Source organism: Acanthopagrus latus, chromosome 10 (assembly GCF_904848185.1).
Source record: "Acanthopagrus latus isolate v.2019 chromosome 10, fAcaLat1.1, whole genome shotgun sequence".
Classification (NCBI taxonomy): Eukaryota; Metazoa; Chordata; class Actinopteri; order Spariformes; family Sparidae; genus Acanthopagrus; species Acanthopagrus latus.
The window spans coordinates 16835685-16858553 of NC_051048.1; the positions used below are offsets into that span (position 1 = coordinate 16835685).

Sequence of the window (22869 nt, forward strand, 5' to 3'; positions counted from 1 at the left end):
CAGACTTCCCCTTGTTGTGTTTCCATCTATCCTTTCTTGATCCAACAATAATATTTTGTATTTAAATAGCAAATCATACAGTGACAGGACAAAACACGAAAACAACAGGAAAGAAAACATGTACAAACTTCCTTAAAAACATCTCGCACTTGCACAACAAGATTTAAAAATAAGGAAAAAAACAAGGAAGAACACTTAACTAGTCTGAAAAAGTTAAGCATCTATTTTATAGAAAGCATCAGGTTCCCAGGACTAACTGATTGCCTGCCTGCCCTTTGATGACGAACAACATGGAGCAAAGAGACAGTCTTAACGTCAGATTCTGGAAAACTATTTACAATTACAGGCTCACAGGATGTTAACTGTAACAGCAAAACAGCATTTTCCCAAGAGATCAGGTTATCATTTGCTTTTACTGAACCTCTACGTCAACTTCAGTACTCCGTCTTACTTGGATGGAACATTCAATGTGAAACTAACAACTAGTCAGGTACAAAAAATCTTTTTATAAAAAGGAAGACAGCAGCATGCCATTGTGAATGATGTTAAATAGTTTTGCAGATGTGTTCAGTGTTAGACTAGAGAACATGGCAACATGAGCCCAACTAAAATTCTAAAGATCAGACTCAAAAAAAAAAAAAAACAAAGACTGGAACTTAAACATAGAAAATCTGTATAAATAGTAATTACACAACTCTTAAAAAATATATTAAAATACTCAATGAAAAAATCCAAAAGAAGAGACTAATGTTTCAGTGAGGCATAGTTGTCAGAAAATGTTAAAGGCGCTCTTTACTCTAAAATTGACTCTACAGATGAGAGTGTCGGGGTCAGACTCACTGGAAACATACACACTACGTACAGGTTTAAACTTGCAGTCTTAAATCACACACACAAAAGTACATGCACACACAAAGTGCAAGAGAGTGCCAGTAGAACAGCTATTGGAGCAGTGCCTCCCATAGGCCTCATTTTGGTCAGTGTGTGCTTTACCACGTCCATGTATCACATCTACATTCCAAGGTGCAGTCATCTCCTGTCCATCCAAAGCCAAACTGGGACTGTCCTTTCCCTTCAGCTTCCTCCACATATATGAGGATAGCCGTATCTTTCTTTCCACACCGCTTCCAACAACCAGCGTGCACGTCAGCAGTGTCAAGTCCCTCCTCGTGCCTTCGGAAACACAAACTAGCTTTGCCTGGAGTAGGGACGTCAGCTGATCAGCTGACATCTTGCTGACAAGCCTGCGCATCCAGAAGAAGGAGGCGCACTTTGCCTCGCAGGAAGTTGACATGGACTTGAAGCAGATCTGCGGCGGAGGAAACCCTCCACGTTCCCTCGAGCCCCGCTGCACTTGCTGGAGGGGTATATTCCTAAAAGATAAAAGAATCATTTCACTCTTGATTGAATTTGGAAAATGTATTTTTTTCAATGAACTCTCAAAACAGTGCACTACAGCTGCTACATTTCCGCCTGTAGGAAAGCTGTAGAAGCAGGGCCACAAAACCTTTTATTGGTTAACAGGTTTTAGGGTCATTTGGCTTGTGAGGGAAAAACTGCACATATCCACACGAACCTAGCATAGCAACTTATCTTGGAAAGTGCAGAAGATGCTCACGTTAATTTGCTTTTCAGGCTTGGATAATATTGTCTTTCTTTCTAAATTTTGTGAGGGGTTCCACGCTTACAACCCTGTTTCTTGTTTAAAATGATAAAACATATTTGTCAATGACCCTTGAGCCTGGACACAGACTGCTCATTGAGCTTTAGTTTGTCTGTGCCCAAGGCCTCAGCTTGTTCCTGGATCTTTTCAAAGGCTGTGCTGACACAACTTCCACAGTCTTAAGAACAAGTTTGTCCTGCAGCCTTCTGACAAAAGTCTCTAGGCAACACTGGTAGAGAATGTCCCATGACATCCCTCAGATTCTCTATTACCAGGGATAACGCTATTAATTCATTACAAGCGACTAAACTTGAACTCAAGTATGACGACTATATTGTTCTATCCTCAAAAGCGACTGAAAGAAACTTAATTTAAGATGAGAGAGATGAACCACTGAGATGGGGGATTAGCAATGCTTGCAGAAGACAAGCAGTGGAAGAGCAGGGTGTCTTTCCAAGGAAACATCTCTGGCTTACCTCCAGTGATTTGGGAATTTGCAAACTTTTCATCCTTTTAATGTTATCGTATGATATTATTGTAATTACACTGTTTTCATACTGTTAAGGTGACAAAAAGCATACAGTAAACACAGCGGCTCACCCACTGCGTTTGAATTTCTGTTCTGAGCCTGCTGTAACTCACCTGGATGTTGAGGCTACGCAGCACAGCGTTGATGCTGAGCAGGTTTCTGATGGAGTTATCTATGTGGCTGTGCAGTGCTGTGTTGGTGACTGAGGTACGTAGCAAGTTGAGCGCCTGCTGTAAGAGCCATAAGCCAGACTGTACTTCCTCGGCTTGATCCAATGCCTTGCCAAAAAAACAAAGAAAGCAAGAACAGAGGAGAGAGTCATTATAAAAGCCACAGTCAGAATCAGAATCAGAAATACTTTAATAATCCCAGGGGGAAATGATTTAAACAGAACAGAAGAAACAGGCATTCAGCGCAGTCATTAGAAATTAACTTAATTACACACTTCAAGGCAGCACGTTTCTATGAACTTTGCTACAAATTATAGTTAATACATCTATCTGTATCTAAATATGTTGTCAGCTGTTCTAACATTCAACTGTTTTCAGTGATTACTTACATTTTTCTTCTCCCAGACATCAAATTCAACTCTGGTTTGGGGAACAGTGACAGATTCTGACAGGCTACATCCTTCTCTACATGACTTCTACGAAAACAAGAGAGTAATAGCGTTAATGTTTGGGGCACTTTGATCTAATAGTACATCAAAACGTTCAGTATGGTTGATTCCAGGACCACATTAAAGCTTCGGCCTCCTGTCAGATCTAAGTGCAAGCATACATTTCTCTCTTACCATAGCGACTTCTGCGTCTCGCGCTTCCTTGATGAAATGGTTCAGGACCCTCAGGTCACAGATTGGCCTCAGCGGTGATGGTAGGCCTGGCCGAGTCCACTCCAACAGTATCAGCAGCAGGGCAAGCAGTCCTGCCGTCACAGATACAAAAAAAGAAAGAAAAAAAAGAAACAGTTAACGTGGAATCTAAATGAAAATTATCTGATTTGCATTAGCAAGAGGCCAGTAAGTCACAGCCGTGAGACAAATCATGCAATACCTTTGAACTGTGTATTTATGTGGACTAACGTTTGTCTAAATCCTGATAATAGACTGACACCATATGTCTTCTACATCATGCCTAATGCTCATTACAAATGCACAATATGTAATTTCCAACACCAGGGGTCTCCCAATCAAATGAAAGATGTAAGTAGTGCCATGTGGCTTGTCTTCATTATTAAACCAGCACCATTGCCACTAAAAATCCATCAGTGTGACTTTGTGATGTGATGTCTCAAAAACGCATGTCTTCAAGTAAACGCGCATGCTCTGGCATTTCTGCCATACGGCGGTCGAAGCCTGCACAAATGTCACACACGACGCAGAGCAGTGACAGCAGGGTCAACTAACGTGAGCTGATGTGCTGAGAAAGTAGTGCAAACACCAACACTACAGTGCGCAGTAGTTACAGGCTGCTTTTAGAGCTACCATTTACCCCATTACAATACACTGTACCATCAAAATGATTGAAGGTATAATTTCCAGATAAAAACGTCACATAATGTTGCTTTAGGGACTAGGGCTAAACCTAGCTCGCCATTAGAAATTAACATTGCTATTAAAATGGCATTAAAAATTCATTTATATTTCGCCAATTTAGGAAAAGTCTTTTAGTGCAATTAACCAAAACAATCATTATATATTAATTTTCACAAGGTTAAATATTGACTGGGAACAATAAAAAGCACTCCTGTTAATATTTGTGATCTTTATCCTCATCTCAACATTTCCTTTTGTAATACATCTACCGATTACCCACCATCCTCCTCTAGCACTATCAGTTGAGGTCTTTCAAGATTCAATGTCTGATATTACATCTGGTGACTCTTCAATGCAACTCACATATGGTCTAAGGCCTTCAGGGGTATCATCGTATCTACTTTATTCCACCACCCTTGTCTCATGACATCTTCAGATCCAGATTTCAATGAGATAGTAAAGCCTATATGAGAACAAATATGAATGTTGCAGGTATCTTTAACAATTTTCTGTCCATCCACTGTACGATCAGTTTATAACTGTATGCTGTGCCTTGCTTGTATTTATTACCATTATCTGGATAAAGTAGCTGCTCGAGGATTAGTCTTTCACATCAATCAACTCAAAGTCTACTGTTTGACTTTGAGTTGATTTTTAGAGCTGTATCATGTTAATACCAGCAAGAGTAAGCAGTTTCTCATCCTTTTAGTTTCATCCTTGCACATGACACCAAAGAAACCACGTGATATCCTGGATTCTGAATAGAAACCTGCATGTATTATGACAGTGCAGAAATAACCGTTTCCTGGTTTAACCCTTACAGCAGCTCTATAATTAGGCCATTAATCAGCATTTTTTTTTATAAATGTAGATATTACTTCTAACCTTTTCTCAATGACTGTGAAATAAACTTCTATAATCCACTGAAAGCACACCATGAACATTAAGGATATACTTGAGACTAGTTTTAGTGTTGTGGGTCATGTGGACCTCGAGCCCTGTTCCTCCGTGCCACATGCTGAATGCTTTCTTTCACAGCAGCCTGGATGTATGACGCAGATGGGTGATGGAAAATACAGAAGATCTTCCCAGGCAGACAGGTCTGATACAGGCTAAATCACGTTCCCACACTCCCACACATTAGCACAAATTGAACTAAACTGCAAAAAAAGTTTAAATTGATATTGCCGAGAACTAATAAGAAATAACGTCAAGAAGTTTAATGTCGTTTCTAGTAGTATGTTAGCAGTGGTCCTTTAAGAGGTCAACGGTGTAATCAGTTTAACCTCCGTGACCCCTTTTCTGTGACGTCAACGTCACAGAGGAGACTGCCGATGACAAATAGGAGCACTCTGTGTCTTTAAAACTACACACCTGACTCAAACCACCCACGTTTCACAGAAACCTCACGTATGTACATATTGCTGCACAACTTTAACAGATACTAATTGCTCCATGCGAATTAGTAACAGCAAAGCGCAAGAGCAAGCCCCTATAATCCCTGAAGACTTTCAATCTAGTAAATATGCACGCACATACACCAAGAAATGGTGTTGCCAGGTGTGTAACATTCAACGGTACATGCCATTCATAGGCTCAGTGAAAATACTTACTCACATTGAATACAGGATTAAAGCATAGCAGGACGTGAACACTCAGTGGGACTAATGACGAAGCATTTCACACCGGGAATAAATCCTACTGCACTGGGTCTGTTTTCATTTAGTGAGATGTCTGCTCCACTTAGATACTGGTAAATTTAAAATCAGATCAACAACGTGATCCCAAGTTTACCTCATGTATACCGAATCATTTAGCGGTTTCAGAGGCGAGCTGAGGCCCGCACAGACAATCTAATGGCACTCATTTCCAATCAATCTGACACTTGTCATTTTGCAAAACGTGGCCACTTCTTTAAACAAGTGTGTGTGACTCAGCTTGAGGATTATCTGTGACCCTTTGAACTCTGCCACTGCCTACGTGAGAATGCATCAATCCACACCACAGACACACACTCTCGCTCTCCTTTCTCACCAACGTGGTAGAATTTGCAGTCCAGGACTGCAGCCACACTACAAGTTAACAGCTTTGTCTGCCAACATCAGCTGCCAAAATCCATGTTGCTATTTTAAATTGGAAGCTCTAATCCACAAGTGGCAGTACTTTGGATAATGGATAGCCTCACACCAGGTATGTGACTGATGCTTTGGAAAGGTGGCCGGATGCTCACGTGAGATGATGCCTTTGACATGTGCTATTTTAGCTAACAATATCAAACAGGTGCGCAGAAAGAGCTCGACAGATTGAAACGATGTAGCAGGCATGGTACTGATAATAATGAGAAGGACGTTCTATTTAAAGGTTCACCTCAATCATGGGATCGTTGCCTTTGAATGCTTTGTGACCTCCTCTCTATTTTGAACAGGTCTTCCCCATGACAAAGTGAAGAGAAGCTCTCGGATAACGCGTGTGACATCATTTCCTGCTCAGCTTTGCTGGAATCCCTCATAACTGTCAACCTTGGATAACCTTTTACTCTCGTCTGCTGACATAAGTGTGTGACAGTTGTGTCAAAAACTGCAGATTCAGCATTTGCATTCAGTACCCTTACATTTTCCAGTTTTGCTGCGTCATGCTAGAGAAACACTGAGTATGTATTTTCCCAGTGATACAGTGGCTTACAGTATCAGGAAGAAATACATATTTAGCATTAGTGAGAATCAAACCAACAGCCCAGACAGGTTTAGTGCCTTGCCACCTGAGTAAGGTTCGGGTCCAACATGATGCCTGGTATCAGCTTCAAAATATTATGTTTTTAAACTGAATAGTGTTGTCTTATAATTAGGTTTCAATGTCCAACACCCTAGAGTAATCTGGCTTCATTTAGAATTTAATCCAAATGATTAATGGCTGTTTCAAGGATTAAAGTTTTGCAGCAAAGCCTAATGTACAGCAACCTCCTAGGAAATGGCATTACACAATCCAGCTCCATTAACTATGGTGCATAAACAATCCTGGAGCATGCAGCAAGAGGTCTGGCAGTGTGTAGGATGTAGAGCTTAACACAACTTTTTGCAAAACAGGCACAACTATTCAAAGAACCCCAGACATCCAGAGACTTCTCATATAATGTCAAGATCCACCCATACACATACATGTGAATACTACACTACATCCATACATCATCAACGGGATAAACGTGCTGTAATGGTTGTAAAACACTAACCATACAGACTGATGGAGCGCACAGTGAATGCACACAAAGTAACGCACCAGACTGGATAATATTACAAGAGCGCTTACCTCTACGCTTTTTCTGCAACATTCGCAAACAGGTGCCGCATCTTTTAAAAACATTGTGAAAGGATTAATCAAACGCGCAAGCTTCACGGCTCACTTAAAAAAAAAGGCACCGGTCAAATCCTGTAAGTCCAACATACAGCCATGTGCGCTGGTCCCGGCGCTCGTCCTGCCGGCATCAAAAAGATCGACGCTGCGGGTGAGAGCAGTCACCTACCAGTCTTTTGCATCACTGCTGTGCTTTGGCAAAACCTTTTATTTACCTCCCCTAAGGATATACCGATAAGGCGATAGCCCGCAAGGACGAGGGCGCGCCTTTTTACGCACCACGGTGAGCGATTAAACATCAACCCATGCAGTCCCCCTTTGCGTAAAGCGTGAAAATTGACTAACTACGAAAGCCAGTGTACAGAGAAAAAAAATCATGAAGGCATGTCCATAACTCACTGGGAAACTCCATAGCGGTATCCGCAGAGCCCCTCACAGGGTCCTCGCGGTTTGGCCCATAGGTCCGTCTATTGCCCATTAATTGGAAACGAAGCTCTTTTGTGGATCTCCTGCACTTATCCGGTAGGTGTTTCTAAAAACTGATCCCGTTTGATTTGTTTATTGATGACTTTGAAAATAAAGTTGCATTGTTTCTCGGATGACAATCTAAACTACCTCCTCCCTTAAGGCAAAACTGTTTTCTTTCATTGTTATCCAAATAATAGGCTATCCCTGTTTAGAAAACATTTGGCCTAAAAAGTAAATAGTCTCAAAAAAGCCGTGCGGAGACTTCCCATCCATTGTTTGGATGGTTTTCAGAAACGGTCATTACAGTAGTATTTGTTTTTGTTTTATTTTCTTCTTAAACGATCCTATGATTTACAGTAAACACGACGTGGAGCGATTTAGTTCCGATTGACGGAATCACACGTTTTTAATGCAAGACTATCACAGACATCTATCATGTGCCAGGGCGCATCCAGTGACCAAATGATGCCACACAGAATATCGAGAGTCATGTGTCCCAGGTCGGGGGAGAATCAGTTTTGCAGGTTAAGACACGTTAGTTTACGGTGCGTGCCATTATAAAAGTAGATGTTACTGTATAATGTAATAAGAGGAAAGTAATGTTTGATTACTACACAGATATGTTGATGGACCTGCACCGATTAGACAGACAGGAGAGCATAAAAGAAAGAGGAGTCAGTCAGATTCATTAGAACAATGAGGAGGGAAAGAACTCTAACAGCTTCCATCATGACAGGCAGCGCACTGGACAATAAAGCTGTTTATAGCAGGTTTGAATGCTGATGGTAGGGGCAGTAATGGGCCATTACATTTTTAGCGCACCATAGTGTTACAGGGAGAGACAACCTTGTATGTGGTATAGTCTGATTATTTTTAGAGGGTGTTGTGAGCTGTAAAAGAAGAGTGGATGGACTTGAACTCCTCTGTAAGGTATATATGGTCACTAATATGCAGACTAGAGACAAATTAAAGGACAGCCCTCAATAAAGGTTTGGAGAGACTAAATGTATGCAGATGCTCACAATGATCTGATGTGCATGAAAATGATCCGATTCCTATGCTGTGGCTCTTGCAGTGGCTTGTGGGGGAAATATCATTTGAAGAATGGTGTTCATCACTGCAGGGGAGTTGGACAATGATGAGCACTGAAGCTGTGACGATGAAACCACACCTTTTTATGATACTTAATGTTTTTTTCCTTCCTTTAATCTGTCACCTTTCTTTCATGTTTCTAACACTGAAGATACATGTGTGTCCTCTGTTCTGGCTGGGGCCATCTTGGTGGATTCCTCCTGAACTTGTTAGAAGTAGTGTTAGTGATTAAACTGCACAAAGTAGATTCAGATTCACTGACTTCGCTTTTTTTCCCCCATCCAGTGTGAGCTGCTGTGTTGAAAACCAGCTGTGAAAACTGAAGAAAGGATTTAAAAAAATGCAGTTGAGGCAAACACTTTAAGGGCATACTACGCAGAATTTGTCAGCTGCTGTTCGTTAACCCGCCATTCAATAGCAGGGTCAGGCTCTCTGCTGATACAATTTTATGAATCTATACATTGTTTGTTCATCTGGAAAATCCCTCAGAGTATACCTTTGACAACATATAAAAAAAACGAATGGGTCATTTGTCAAAGACTGTTAAAGTGACACTTAACTGTTAAAGAGTACCAGCAACAGGCACATGGTTAACGTCAAATGCTCATTTTCTGGTTAGATTTAGGCAACAAAACTGCTTGGTACGCTTTAGGAAAAGATACTTTTCTTGGTTAGAGTTATGTTACGTACATGACGTAAGTTAAGCACATTATGCAAGTAAAAAAAAAAAATCTCACTGGATGACTTATGGTTTCGTGTGGGAGACGAACAGCCATCTCCTGGATCAAAGTCCTCTGTTGTTTGAGCTATCCATCCACCCACTTCCACCATTTGCCTCCTACACTACATCACCTGACTTCTTCCTTTGCTCCCTGCGTAATTTCTACAACCACTAGGGGTCACCACCTATCAATAAATGTAAAAATTGAGTCATGTGCACTATGCTGCTTGAACATTCGACCTACAGAGCTGCTTTTCTGACGAGGACAAGCTGACCTTGAACAAGTATTTTTATCAAACCTTTTCATTGTATGAGAAGTCAACATGGTGCCAGAACAAATCCACTTGAAACACTATTTCACACTGAAGCACACCTGAGTACACAGGGACATTTTTTGGAAATAGTAAGTAGACATATTAGAAATGCCAGCTTTGCAAAGCTAACCTTTTCAGGTTTCATTTTTTTCCCAAAAATTGCCTTTGGAAAGAAGCCTTGTACCTGCAGTCTTGGATGTACCAGAGTATTGTTTTACAAACCACTGCAAGCTATTAAAGACACTATAACGTGGTTTAAGAGTTGTGTGAGTACTGATTACGACTATAATCCCAAAGGATTTTTCAGATTGTTGAAGGAAGCAACAAGATTTTAGCCACTCAGAATCTAAAACTTTTCAACTGACGACCATTTCATCTGGAAAATATCAGTGTCTTAAGAGGAATATGTCAGAGGAACTACAGCCTAGCCCGAAAGAAACGATGACCACAACATTTCTGTAAACAGTTATTTCCAAATAATTCAAATATTTCCAAGTCACTACCCCTTTGTGAAATTTGGTAAAAAGATATATTTCAAATGAATGAATGTGACAAAATTACACTGACCCTGACCTCAAGTACATAGAGAGTAAATATAATGCAGCTGTGCCGTCATCAAAACTGAATAACCGCTACAAGAAGATGCAGACTTTTTCAAGGGATCTCTTCATGTACAGTTCGGGTGTTGGAGTTCATCCATGGAAGCATTCTCAGAATAGTTAACTCTCAATAAGGCTCCCTTGTGGTACAATAAAACAAATAGACCAAGGACAAACATAGTAGCCAGGATGGTATTACTGTCTCAGTTGCATTTTATTGGGCTAATGACGTGGTCAGATATCATTCAATATGAATTGAACAGTATTATGTAATGCAATGTAAATTGTAATATCAATGATGACTATTCATGGCTTAAACATTTTTATACAGCAATTGTCTTCTCTGGGCATGTTTATGTAGCATATCAAGCTGACCCCTGCAAGACCCTCTGGAGCCAGAGTAAAGGAAATGTATAGAAATTTCCTGGAAGTCCCCTTAGTGTGTCATAAAGGAAGGGGTGTCTTCCAGGGGTTAACAGGAGGCTTTAACATTAGACAGGATAAGTATGTTTGCATATGCATTACTAGGAGCCAACACGCAATGTCAAGTGACACACATAGCTTCACTTACACAAATACCTGGAAACACTGATAAGAGCTATCAGTCTTACACGTTTGCCTGCTTACCATTTCATAATCCTATGCAAGGTATATGTGTACACAGGTGCACACACAAATAAATCAGAGAGTGGGTGTAATATAGAAAATGACTGAAAATGTTTAAATTGCATGAGGTGATTGACAATATCAATCTATGTCTGATGACAGTATCACCAGTAATGGATGAATTAATTCATCTATGTGATCTATGGCATGAATACATTACCCTGTAACCAACAACCAAATCCAAATAAGCTTTCCCTTTTCAAAGTTATTATGCCAAAATGCTAAAAATGTGATGCCCCACGTGAAGGACTAATTTATTATAAGTTGATTTCTATGTTTTTTCATGGTATTTACCATCCTCAAATGAGGGTCCTTTCTACACATTCTTTTTTATAGGTTTACATGTTTATATCTATACTCTCGTGACTCAGCTTTAATACTACATGGTCAGCACAGTGTTGAGCTGAAGACAATGTTGACAGATTGTTGCACTGTTTGCACAAAGGGCTGTTTGCTTATGTCTGAGCCAACATGAGAGAGAGACAGAGAGGAGAGGCAGACAAGGTACGTGCTGCGAGCCATGCTTCATGACCAGAGCAGGGGATTGAGGTGGGAGGTGAGGGATGTGTGGGGACTGCGGGGGCAGGGGAGTGCCGTCACAGTGACTCCTTGGTTGGAATGGGACACAATTATTTAATTTAAGATGATTTAAAAGAGGAGGGGTGATGTAAAGTTGAGGGTGGATACAAATTATCTTTCCCCGTGCCTCACTTACACAAGTTCATAAACAAAGATGGCCAGGAGTGACAACAACCAAACAATACGAAGGCAGTGCACCTCTGTTATAGACTGTGTGTGTGTGTCTGTGTGTGTGTGTCGCTTTCTCATCCAGTTTTTGGCTCACAGCCAGTTAGGTCTACTCCTCTGGCGCGACACAAGACAGGAAGCCAACATAAAAGAATGGGGGGACTGTGAGGACACAGGAGCCAAGGCAGGAGCCAAGACAGTAGACACTGACAGGGGCGGAAGTTATTGTTTCAACTTACAGGCACCCCCAGTGACAAGAGTCTTATCAATCTATTGAACTTCGTATGATCCCGTAGTGATTCCACAAGTCTGGAGAGCATTCCAGTAACCTCATCTCTTTCTTCCTGCACAAATGCTCTCATTTGGCCTATGAATAAAGCAGTCTCACTAAATTCTCAAGTGATTGCTGGCCAACAACACAACACTGTAAAAAAAAAAAAATATATATATATAGTAATTGTATAGACCACCTCCTTGCAAGAATCGTTGTAAATGGTTGAAATCTCCCCCTATGAGGGTGTTAAAGGGTTGTCAGATTTCAAACAGCTCCAGTTTTCATTATTGCTGTTAGTGTAAACATATGCAACCAGACTTTCCAAATATTCCATCTTTAGCTGTGGTGATTTATCATGCATGACTGTGGCAAGTCCTGGTATAATCACAAAGCCAGACAGAAAGAGATGGAACAGCATGGATGCTCATAAATGTTTTCAAACTAGCACTGAAGTCATCAAATATAAAAGAACTCTGCTGGTAGCAGGCTGCTAGTGGTCCTTTTTTTAAAACCAAACAAACAAACACATGCGCCTACCCAGCCAGCCTGCATTGGTATTAACGGTACCAAGTGCAACAACTTAACTTGCTGATTTGATTATCAGCAGTTAAAACCAGCGGTTGCTAAGGCTTATTACAAATCCTCCAGTGGGGAAATGTTTATATCAACTTGCAAGGAGAGCCATACAAAAGTTGTTGACATTTCAATCAAAAACCACAAATGTTATTCTATATGTAGCACCAGAGGTAAAGTAAAGGAATCACCAAAGTCCTTAGAGTACAATGTCTGTACAAAATATTGTCACAATCATTTTAGTAGAGGTTGAGAAAGCTCCAAAACACGTGAACACTTTGATCTGCTGGTGGCCCTTCAGTAAAAGTAAGGGGCCCACCAAATTCATTACAATCATCCTCTGTGCACCATGGTATATGGACCGTACTTGGCAACATATCCAATAGTGGTTGGGACTAAAGGCACTAGAGGAAAAGTCAGCTAAATCCTTATTGGATCATGAACATCTTTAAAATTATTTCACAGCAATTCATAAATTGTTGTTGAGACATTTCAATCTGGACCAAAGCAGTAGAGCTCAACATCCACAGAGCCACACCACTAGCATGGGAAAAAAAACTTCTTAGAACTATCAGTCATTCCCTGTCCCATGGTTCTCAGTTCTTGTCCTTTATTGTACCGCTTTCTGCTCAGTCAGTTATTTCATTAGCTTTATCTGGCATCCTGTTTAAATTGGTCAATACTAGCCAGGCAGAATAGAGTGCACAATATTAAAGAACCACTGCCTAACAATGTCTCTCTGAATCTTCAATACAAAGCTCTCATACCATCCAGTGTTTGTTCTATAACAGCAGAACAGGGCCACAGCTATATAACATTGACACACACTGAACTCAGTATTCGTATTTTAAGCAACCACAGTTGAGGAGTGAGGATTAAAAAGAGGGTTCCCTCTCTGTCTTTATAGAAAGTGTGTTATTCAGCCAACCCTGTAAAGATTGATCCACTCACCCCATACCTACTGATTTGCAAGGGAGTGTTATTATGTTTACAGGTGATGACCTGACTGACCTGAGGAACAGGCTGCTGCCTCTTCATGTCTTAGCATTAACAGGCCCCCCACATGTGCATTACCATATTGCAGAGTTTTGAAAAACCTATTTTTTCCAGAAGCCCAGGAGTATGAAATACTGCAACTCTGTACAAATATGTGTCCTCATGTCAGTGAGTATCTAACCTCACACACCCCTCAGGCTGCTGTTGGGAAAAAAACCTTGGGAGAACCTTAGCTTTTCTAGTTCATTTACAAATCACTGCTTTTGAAAAGGACTGAAACATAGCGGCCTTGAATGTAACCGAGTTTTTAAATTGCCTTTGCCAGCAGCTGTGTCACCGCAATGACTGCAGGGTATTCATTTGAGACAATTCCGACCGTCAAAGTTTTTGCAACTCACAGGCTGAGATTCCACTGAAACTTGCCTTGTAAGATTTCAGAGTGAGACATATCCGTCAGCAGAGCTGGTTTTCATAATGTCGCCAGACATAGAATAACAACCTCAGCCCATAAGAAGCAGAAACAAGTAGTTTTAGTGTGCAACAAAGTACTAATTATATTCATACAAAAATATGTAACCATATGGCCCAGGTATTCAAAATCAATACCATTTCACCTTTTGACACCAACATCATATCCTCTCTCTGACCATGGTCCTACTTTCTCACATTAGCCACCCAAGAATATGTCTCTTGTATCTTTGGCCTTCAGATATTTCCACACTATCTACAGCCCTGTGAGTAATTTCCTCTATCAGTTTGTTTTCTTGTATCTGGTATTCTCCCTGTTGCCAAGCTGCCTTGTGTGGTATTTGTCTGGCCTAGCGGCCCCTAGCCTCACACCTTCTCTTATCCAGTGGCCTCTCATCACTTGTCATGTCCACTACACACTCTTCACAATAACTACCACCTGAACATCCCGGAAGACAAGTTAGATAAATACTGACAAATGACTTACTCCCCATTTTGAGCAACATTATTGACTGTTCAAAAAAAATTAACATAGTTTACCAAGGAATTTTTTGGTTGAGATTAATCCACTTGACTCACTGGCTGGAATTTTAACTTTCTTGTAACTTTTCCACATGGGCCAGATATTGGGCAAAATACCAGTACTAACTGTAGCTTGTAATCGCCACATGGATACAATTACTGGTCAAATGCATAATGTTTAATGTATACAATTATAGAAGTAAGACAATAGCGTGATACTAAACTGCAGAAATATTACATTTCAGTACAAACCACTTAAAAGATTGCATTGACACAAGTGTCAATCACATTTATATTATAATGAAAAACATGTCTCGTAGTTTTTTTGTGTAGTTTTCTGGTAAATTGTTGCAAACTGTCACTGCAACTTCTTGTGCCATTTTCTTTACATAAATAACATCTTTGGAATCAGCTGGTGTCACATCTGTCCTGCATGGGTTGGGATTCTACTACTAGAAGAAGAAAGGATTATGCAAGTTGATTTCCAGTTAAAGAGTGAACAGAGTGGCCTCGCTACCAGCCAACGCCAATGTGAATGTACACATACTTCAAAACACACATCCTTGTGCCTCCAGGGCCAAACAGCAGACAGCTCTCCATGGAAGTCACTATTGTTTAAAAATGTCCTTCAGAATGAGAAATCATGCCTGAAGAATGGTCATATTGGAATTTATAAAACGCATATAGGTGAAGCCAGCATTGTAACTGTGCAGACAAAACATCAACTTGTGGTAAGTCTGACAGTGTGTTGTTCATGTCTCCCCCAAGTGGTGAAAGAGTGGGATGACACATGACACACACAACCCTCTTTTGGCTGTCCTGTCTGACGTTTCCCTGAGTTCCTGGCACCGACTTGTACTCCCTGAACTTCGTCACACTGCAGGGTTTATAAACCTATATTACAAAAATAAAGTGTCTCCTCACATCTTGACCTCTTAGTTTGTTGGCTTTAGAAATGTATACATTTGTGTTTACCAAAAAAACTAAACTGTCAACATACTGGAAACATAAGCTTGATAGACAATGAGACATTTGTCTAACATCAAGCGATAATCTGATTACTCCAGCGCATATGCATGCTTTTAAAATTTAAAGCCGTAGGCGGTGAGGTAGAAACACTAAAGCATTGTTGCAGGCTCAACATTATGTTTGTGCCTTGCTCTTGTTTACCTTTCTCCATTTGCAACAGAAGAAAACAAGAAATATTGTCAACCTGACTGCAACCTGACTATGAATTCAACCGCAGCCTAAGTTTAAATCCAACTAAATAGTCTTATCTAATCAGACTCGTTTTTTTCTGCCTGGATGCACTGTGAAGAAATATACTTCCCATTAGGCGGGTTATATCTCACCATGTTACTCTCTGAGTGCACATATTGTTTTTTGCAGTACAATTCTACAATCAAACAGACAGTTGTGGTTTTATTTTGCAGATAATTTAGTGTTTTGATGAATGAAGACCACATTAATATAAATCCTTACGCATCTGGTTACAATAATAATGTAGCTGCAAGTGAGTCAGCGTGTGGATAGATTTCAAGATGGCCTTTTAGCCCAAACATGACCTCAAACACAAATCAAGGTGTAAACAACCTGACAATGGTTTACTTTCCAGGGACTCCCCACTAGTCTGAATTGGGAAATGTCTTTTAGATGAGAAGCAAAATGTCTTCATGTACCTAGACCAGTCCAGCTTCCTTTAACTAACCTGGAGGCAGAAAATCTTCATGGACTTCAGTGCCCACAGTGCCAACTGACTGGGACAACTCAAATGTTTTGTGTGTTGGCTTGTTCCAACATTGCCTCCAAGAAATTGTTTATATATTCTACAGAAGTATTTTGCCAAAATTTGTAATAAAGGAAACCCAACTGCCTCCTGGGATTACGGGCATCAGTTCACTGATTGAAGGAAGGGCTACACTGTTGTTGGTGAGACTTCATGGCAGACAAGCCCAGGAGGCACTTTGCTTAAGGTTGGGGAAATATCCTGGTTTTGGTAATGCAAACACTGTATGGCCCATATTTCCAGGGATGTTTGAGTAAATAATAACACAGGATCGTGATATTCCCTACACTAAACTAATTGCTGTGAGTGCCTAAAAATAACCATTAACTAGAACTACCGCCTGGCACAACTACACAACTGCTGAACGATGAAAGAATTTCATAAGCGTAACAAATCCTAATAAAGCAATTTTTGACAAAGACAATGCTTTAAATAAGGTAATGCTCGTAGGAAGTTACAATATGTACAAGGCCACAGCACCCTCACAATGTTAAAGGTTGCACTGACCTTTGACCTCCAAAATCTAATTAGTTCAGAGTCCAAGTGTGGGTTTTATGCTAAATTTGATAAATATCCCCCGATTTCAGTTCACAGTGACCTCGACCTTTCACCTCGAAAATGTAAGCGATTTATCCTTGAGCCAAGGTTGTCATTTGGCAAATATGAAGAAACTCCCTGAAGGTGTTCTTGAGATACTGCTTTCACGATAGGCAACATCAGTGACCTTGACTTTTGACCTCCAAAATGTAATCAGTTCTTACTTGAAACCAAGTGGACCCATGCACCAAATTTGAAGACATTACCTAGAGATTTTTACATTTACATTTAACAGACGCGTTTGTCCAAAGCGACTTACTATTAGTTCATTTGTCAAAGGGTAGACATTAAGTGTATGTGTTATCGTCTTCGAGTGATTACTAACAAATATTTAGGACTAGTACAGATTCACTCTGTTCACAATATAAATATTGAATCTCGACGAGGATGGGATTCGAACCCACGCGTGCAGAACACAATGGATTAGCAGTCCATCGCCTTAACCACTCGGCCACCTCGTCTGCTAAGGTATTATATCAATGGAACGTGATGTTCGAGTGACCTTTGACCACTAAAATCTTACCAGTACATCCTTCAGTGTGTATAGATATTTGTGCAAAATCATTTCCTCACAGGGTTTTTTCAATATCACATTAACAAGATGTGAGGTTCCAGTGACATTTGAGCTCAAAAATCTCATCGGTTCATCCTGGAGTGAGAGCGGACATCTGTACAAAGTTTGAAAGAAACCCTTCAAAGCTTTCATGAGGCATCGTCCTCACAAGAATGGCCCTGACAAAATGTTTGTTGTTCAAATATGTATATAAAAGCAATTTCTCAGACACAGGCTTGCCTTTTTTCTGAGCATAAACAATTGTTAAAATGAAAATATTTGGTAACCAAAAAACTTATGGTCTAATGCAAAAGCTAAAATCAATTGCTCCTCCTGCTGACATAAATGGGAACTCATAGCACAGAAAACATCTAAATTAAATCAAATGGCGGGGGGGCACTATCATGGTAACACCTCTCTTGCACACTGGGACAGTTTAAGGAGATAGTGCAGCAGAGGCCATCAGGCTCACCCAGCCAAAAATATCTTGTCCCATGAATTATAAATCAATCTAGGGGAACCTTGATGTTGGAATGGTTTCCTTTCCATGTTGAGGTGACAACTTAGAGAGACATCAAACCACAAACAAGAAAACATTATCTGATTGTTCATGTCAAAAACCTCCATCTCACACACATACTCCAGCGTAACACAAAATATTTGATACAACAGAAGAAAGAACCCCTTAACACAAAAATGTCAAGCCAATGGAAAGCCACAGACATCCGAGTGAAAAGCACCATCAGTTTTTGTGCTTGATCAAAAATTCAGTTAACCATGATACTACAGCAATACTAAAAGAACTAATGGGTCATAAAAACTGTTCCGATTTTCCCTCTTATTTTTTGTAGTTTCCAAATATCTATCAAAACCACAACCTTACATTTCACAAAAAAACTACCACCACAGAAGTTGATAGAATGCTCATTTTAAAATAATCCATTAACAAGATTCCTTCTCCACAAGTAAATTATATGGGCCTAGCTGATCAGCTAATTGGGTTTAAAAAAAAATAACTTCAGATGAAATAAAGGCCAACACATTTTAGGTCCAGAAAAGATGGTGCTGTTAATACACAAATGCAATCATTTTCAGGGATACAGCTCAAGATGTACTGTAATTTTGACATCTACGTTGCCCATTTGGTCTGTCACATTTCTTCTCACGGGACTAGACAAGTGTTTCGACTACAGACGGGATGTAAAGGACATAAGGCACATAACTGCTTAGCTGTCCCATTCTTACTCTAATGTCTGTTTATTCTAGTGCGCCTGTTGCCTCAGAGATATTTTGGGCTCCATTGTAGTTCTTTGACCTCTTTGTGGAAATTCCTCCTGGGTTTGTTTTCATGGCTATCAATTTTCATGGTGAAAAATCCAAACATTCTTCAGTCATGATGAAACCACCTGGAATGTCTCAGACAAGATACATTTATAAAACATGATTTTAAAAAAGGGCTGACAAGTTTTTAATATCAACTTCAACATTCATCAAATGTTTATGTAATCCTGACTCAAAAAAGGGGCACACTGTAAAATCATTATCAGAATGCAATTAGCAAACCATCTGTGTTTACGGACAGTTTAAAGTAGTGTTCCTGAGCCCATGTAGTAATATATTGTATACAATCATGTGTTTTACACAGTCTTGCTTGTGAATGACAGACTTTCGAGGATGCCCCTTTCATACCCAATCATGGAACTATCCCGTTACCAATAAACCCAATTACCTGTGGAATGTTCCACAACTTTGCCAGTACTTTGTTGCCCCCATCCCAACTTCTTTTAAATATGTTGCTAGAATCAAATTCAAAATAACCAGAATAACCATTGTAAACCATCCCATTTTGTTGTGTTAATGTTTTGCACAGCCTCCCAACTTTTGGGGAATCTGGATCGTAATATAATGTACAGAATCAAACCATCACTGTAAAAAGTGGTCCATGTTGTCTTGTGTTTCCCCTGGTACTGTCTACCACTTCCTCAAAGCTGGTTCAGCATGCTGGCATACAGCTTTGAAGTGTAACACAACATGCAGAAATAGATGTTCAGATGGTTTGATTAGTGATTTTGTAGTTGAAACTACTAACATTTCCAGAAGCAATTTAGAAGTATAATTTCAGTTAGTCTGAAATGATGATCAAATCTTTAGCCAGAGACAAAAATAGCTCTCCTGCTTATTTAGGTTTATTCAGGATTAGTACTCAAGTTTACACACTAAGGCAGTTTAATCTCATATGCAAACATTTCTATCTTTAGTTGACAATAGGGTTTCGCAGAGCTTTTGTGATGACTATAGTGAAATACTACTCGAGGGTTCAAAGTAATAATTAATCCCACATGAAGAGGCTTTAAATGTGTTGTAGGTGACTCCAGGTATACATCAGCCAAACCAGTACTACAGCTCTCCTGGGTATTCATGCTTTCCGTCTATACTTTTTTTTTTTTTAAATAATCCACATTTCAACTTCTATGGAAAGTTTGGATGAAAAACAAAAACATGATGTATGCTTTAATTTCAAAACACCCAGTTTTGGTTCCGACAGTCCCTGTACCCACCTCATTGCAGTATTGAAAAAGGCTCCTTAGTGTCTGACTGACAGATGGCCTGTCCAATGGGAACGTGGCAGGGTGTAAATTGGTCCGACTGCTGTGTCCGCCTCATGCTTCTTTTCTGTCAGAAATATATATGCAATTGGCTTAAAGACCATGGCACAGGCTACAGTATGTATACATCAATACATAACGTGCTTTGGTCATATCATTTGTATTCAGCACAACTGTAGAATTAACCAAAAATATGTGGATTGCATTCATTTATTTAAAAAAAGGGGGGGGGCGTGAACAACCTGTGTCAGGTTGAGGTTTGTCTCCAGTGTGACTGCTGCTCTGCTCTCCAGCCTGTCTTAAGCAGTCGTTGTCACAGCACTCACACAGAGCAGTGTCTCCCTCTGTGGCACGCCAGCTGAACAACACAAACATAATGATAATACACCTAAGGCAAGATCCCCAAGCTAAATAAACACACTTGGCTGTTATAGGCTGTAACCAGAAATCATATGTAACAGACCAAATCATGAACTGAGTGAAGGTCACCAGCAGTTTGGCAGCCTAACCTGAATGTGGGCCTGTCGAAGAAGCAGGCTTTATCAAGTTGGCTATGTGAGTTTTCTTTCAGAGTGGCCCGAAGGTGGCACGTGATGAACATCTACAAAAAGAGAGAGAAAAAAAGTAGGCTACAGTGGATATATGATTAATTTATTCAACAGTACAAGGAGGATGCAATATGAAGTTTATTAAATTAGCCTGATAAAATTACACAAAATAGCAGCCTTTGTACTAAGATGATGATGCCAGTTATCATTCAGAAAGAAATGAACAACATGTTCTCCAATAAGGCCTTGTTACCTGTTCCCAGGAATCCTGGTTGAAGTGGAAGGCTTGGACACTGAAGCATAGTCTGTTATCTTGCCCCCTAGGGAGGAATTTAGACGAGGACCCTGGCAACACGCTGTCCATTAGACATCTGTAATAGTGGAGCAATACATACTGAAATGATTCCACATGAACAATAAAATGTCAGACTTTACTGCCAGATTGACAGATTTACCCATGCTTGGTGATAAACTTGTAGCTTGGCAGGGAGAGAGGGTCAGGCTTCAGTGTAGCTACACAGTAGTCAACATATAGAATCAGAGGAGGGTGCCCAGGAGCCTCCACACTGGCCTCCAAAAACACTGCTTCCCCCTGTTGATACACCATGGAACTGCGGAGAGATGCACAGCCATCTGCATAAGACCAAAAAGACATATTAACATATTTTAGACATATCTTAATTTCATATGGATTTCAGAGAGAAACAATGTTGCCACATACTGCTGCTGTCAGAAAAACAATCCACCCATATATTCTTGATTCAATGTGAGTGATTTCACCTGCCATGGTACGAAGAGAGAAGTGCAGAAGGCCAAAGACACTGACGGTGGATGTCATGGGTAACCAGGTTGGGGCTAATGGTTCTCCATTCACCGTCTGCTTTCTGTGCTCACACAAAGATAAGGGACAGGTCATACAAGAAGCGCCCAATCACCAAAATAAAACATTGCCATTATAAGCTGCTGTAAACCATGGACGCTGTACATTTGTTTGTTTCATATGCATATCAATATATATTTCTACAATACGGGTCTTATCACATTCCTATTAAATGTAATAAATCCAAACTTGTCATGTCAGGAGGAGGAGTAGGGAAAAAAAAGAAACGGGAAAATATGTCGGGATCATTAATACCCGTGTTTGTGCTGTCAGAACCAGGCAAGCTAAAAGATGATCTTTTACTAACCCCAACCAAGTGTTTTTGTGCTTTAAGCTAAGCAGAGCTGAAGTACAGTGTTGTTACATCACAAAATTTAATGTTGAACATAAAGTAATGTGAAGATGCAGTGTGAAGGAAAACATAGTGTTTCAATATATCTGTGCTTTGCAGAGCCTACATTGCCAACATTTGTTCCATTGACTGGGTTGGCATTATACATACAGTATTAGGACATCTGTCTTACCTCTTATAATGGCACTCAACAGGTATGACAGTGGTTGCCCCTCTAACTACCACACTGCCTGTAGAGGTGAGAACCAGGGCAGGAAACAGTACCAGCTGGTTGGAATAAACAAGCCACTCACCACGAACCTGGGTAGAAGTAATTATGCAGAAAATCATTAGACCATGAATGACAAATCTTTTAGGCTTCAGTGCAACCATATGCTATTGTTAGCATTATGATTGTAAAAGAAAGGTACAGATGGTAGCACAATGTGCAAATTAGGTGGGCTAAACGTTGATAATGTAAAGTCTAATGTAATTCCTGGTGTTGTGAAAAACTACATTATATTAACAAACTGTATACATGAACACAATAATGTAATGTTATCAGACATACAGGCAAGGCTTTTCATGCCCGGCAGACTTTTGTGTCACTGTGTCGCTCCCTGTACACAAGAAAAACATTATCGCTTGTGCTTCACCCTAGCTAAACTGTTGTTTTAACCCTCTTCTCTTACACTTGACTGGGTGCCACATTCTTGAAGGCCCGCAGAGATGACCATTTCAGATGCAGATATGGGTCTCTTTGGTCGGCAGGTCCTCTGCTGCGTTGAGTTAGCTCCGAGACGAAGATGCTCCGGTCTGAACGGAATACTTCTCTCCCCGAAAAACTTACGCCGCGCGACTATTCTCAAGTTGGCTTCGTCGCATTTTATTTCCAGATTTTTTTCAGCAAAAGAAACTCCGCGCACAGCCAACAAAAGCGCGAGTACGGAGCCGAAAAGTGCATATTGCACACGGGTCGCCATTTTTCTGGCGTGACGACAAGCAGGCGTTTCATTAATTAGCGTTAAAAGTAATTACAGGTGTGTTGAGACCT

At 40.3% G+C, this 22869-nt stretch overlaps 1 protein-coding gene and 1 non-coding gene across 8 annotated transcripts; both read right to left on the reverse strand.

The window, feature by feature from the left end:
- Window positions 1-14: 14 nt before the first annotated feature.
- Window positions 15-22844, reverse strand: epoa (erythropoietin a). 7 transcript variants are annotated; one of them, XM_037112702.1, is made up of 9 exons: window positions 22508-22844; window positions 22009-22136; window positions 21385-21488; window positions 21060-21237; window positions 20858-20975; window positions 20566-20657; window positions 20299-20414; window positions 20009-20123; window positions 2985-3116 (listed from the first exon to the last, which is right to left on the reverse strand). In XM_037112702.1, the coding sequence occupies exons 1-8, from the start codon at window positions 22796-22798 to the stop codon at window positions 20035-20037; spliced, it is 1116 nt and encodes a 371-aa protein (XP_036968597.1). In that variant the 5' UTR covers window positions 22799-22844; the 3' UTR covers window positions 2985-3116; window positions 20009-20034. The 7 variants fall into 7 exon arrangements, with proteins under 7 accessions (XP_036968600.1, XP_036968602.1, XP_036968597.1 ...); XM_037112700.1 differs by lacking the exon at window positions 2985-3116 and adding an exon at window positions 17401-18856; XM_037112703.1 differs by lacking the exon at window positions 2985-3116 and adding an exon at window positions 17401-18865.
- On the reverse strand, window positions 17277-17358 carry trnas-gcu. Its single transcript has one exon. It is a non-coding gene; the product is annotated as a tRNA-Ser (tRNA).
- Window positions 22845-22869: the final 25 nt, after the last annotated feature.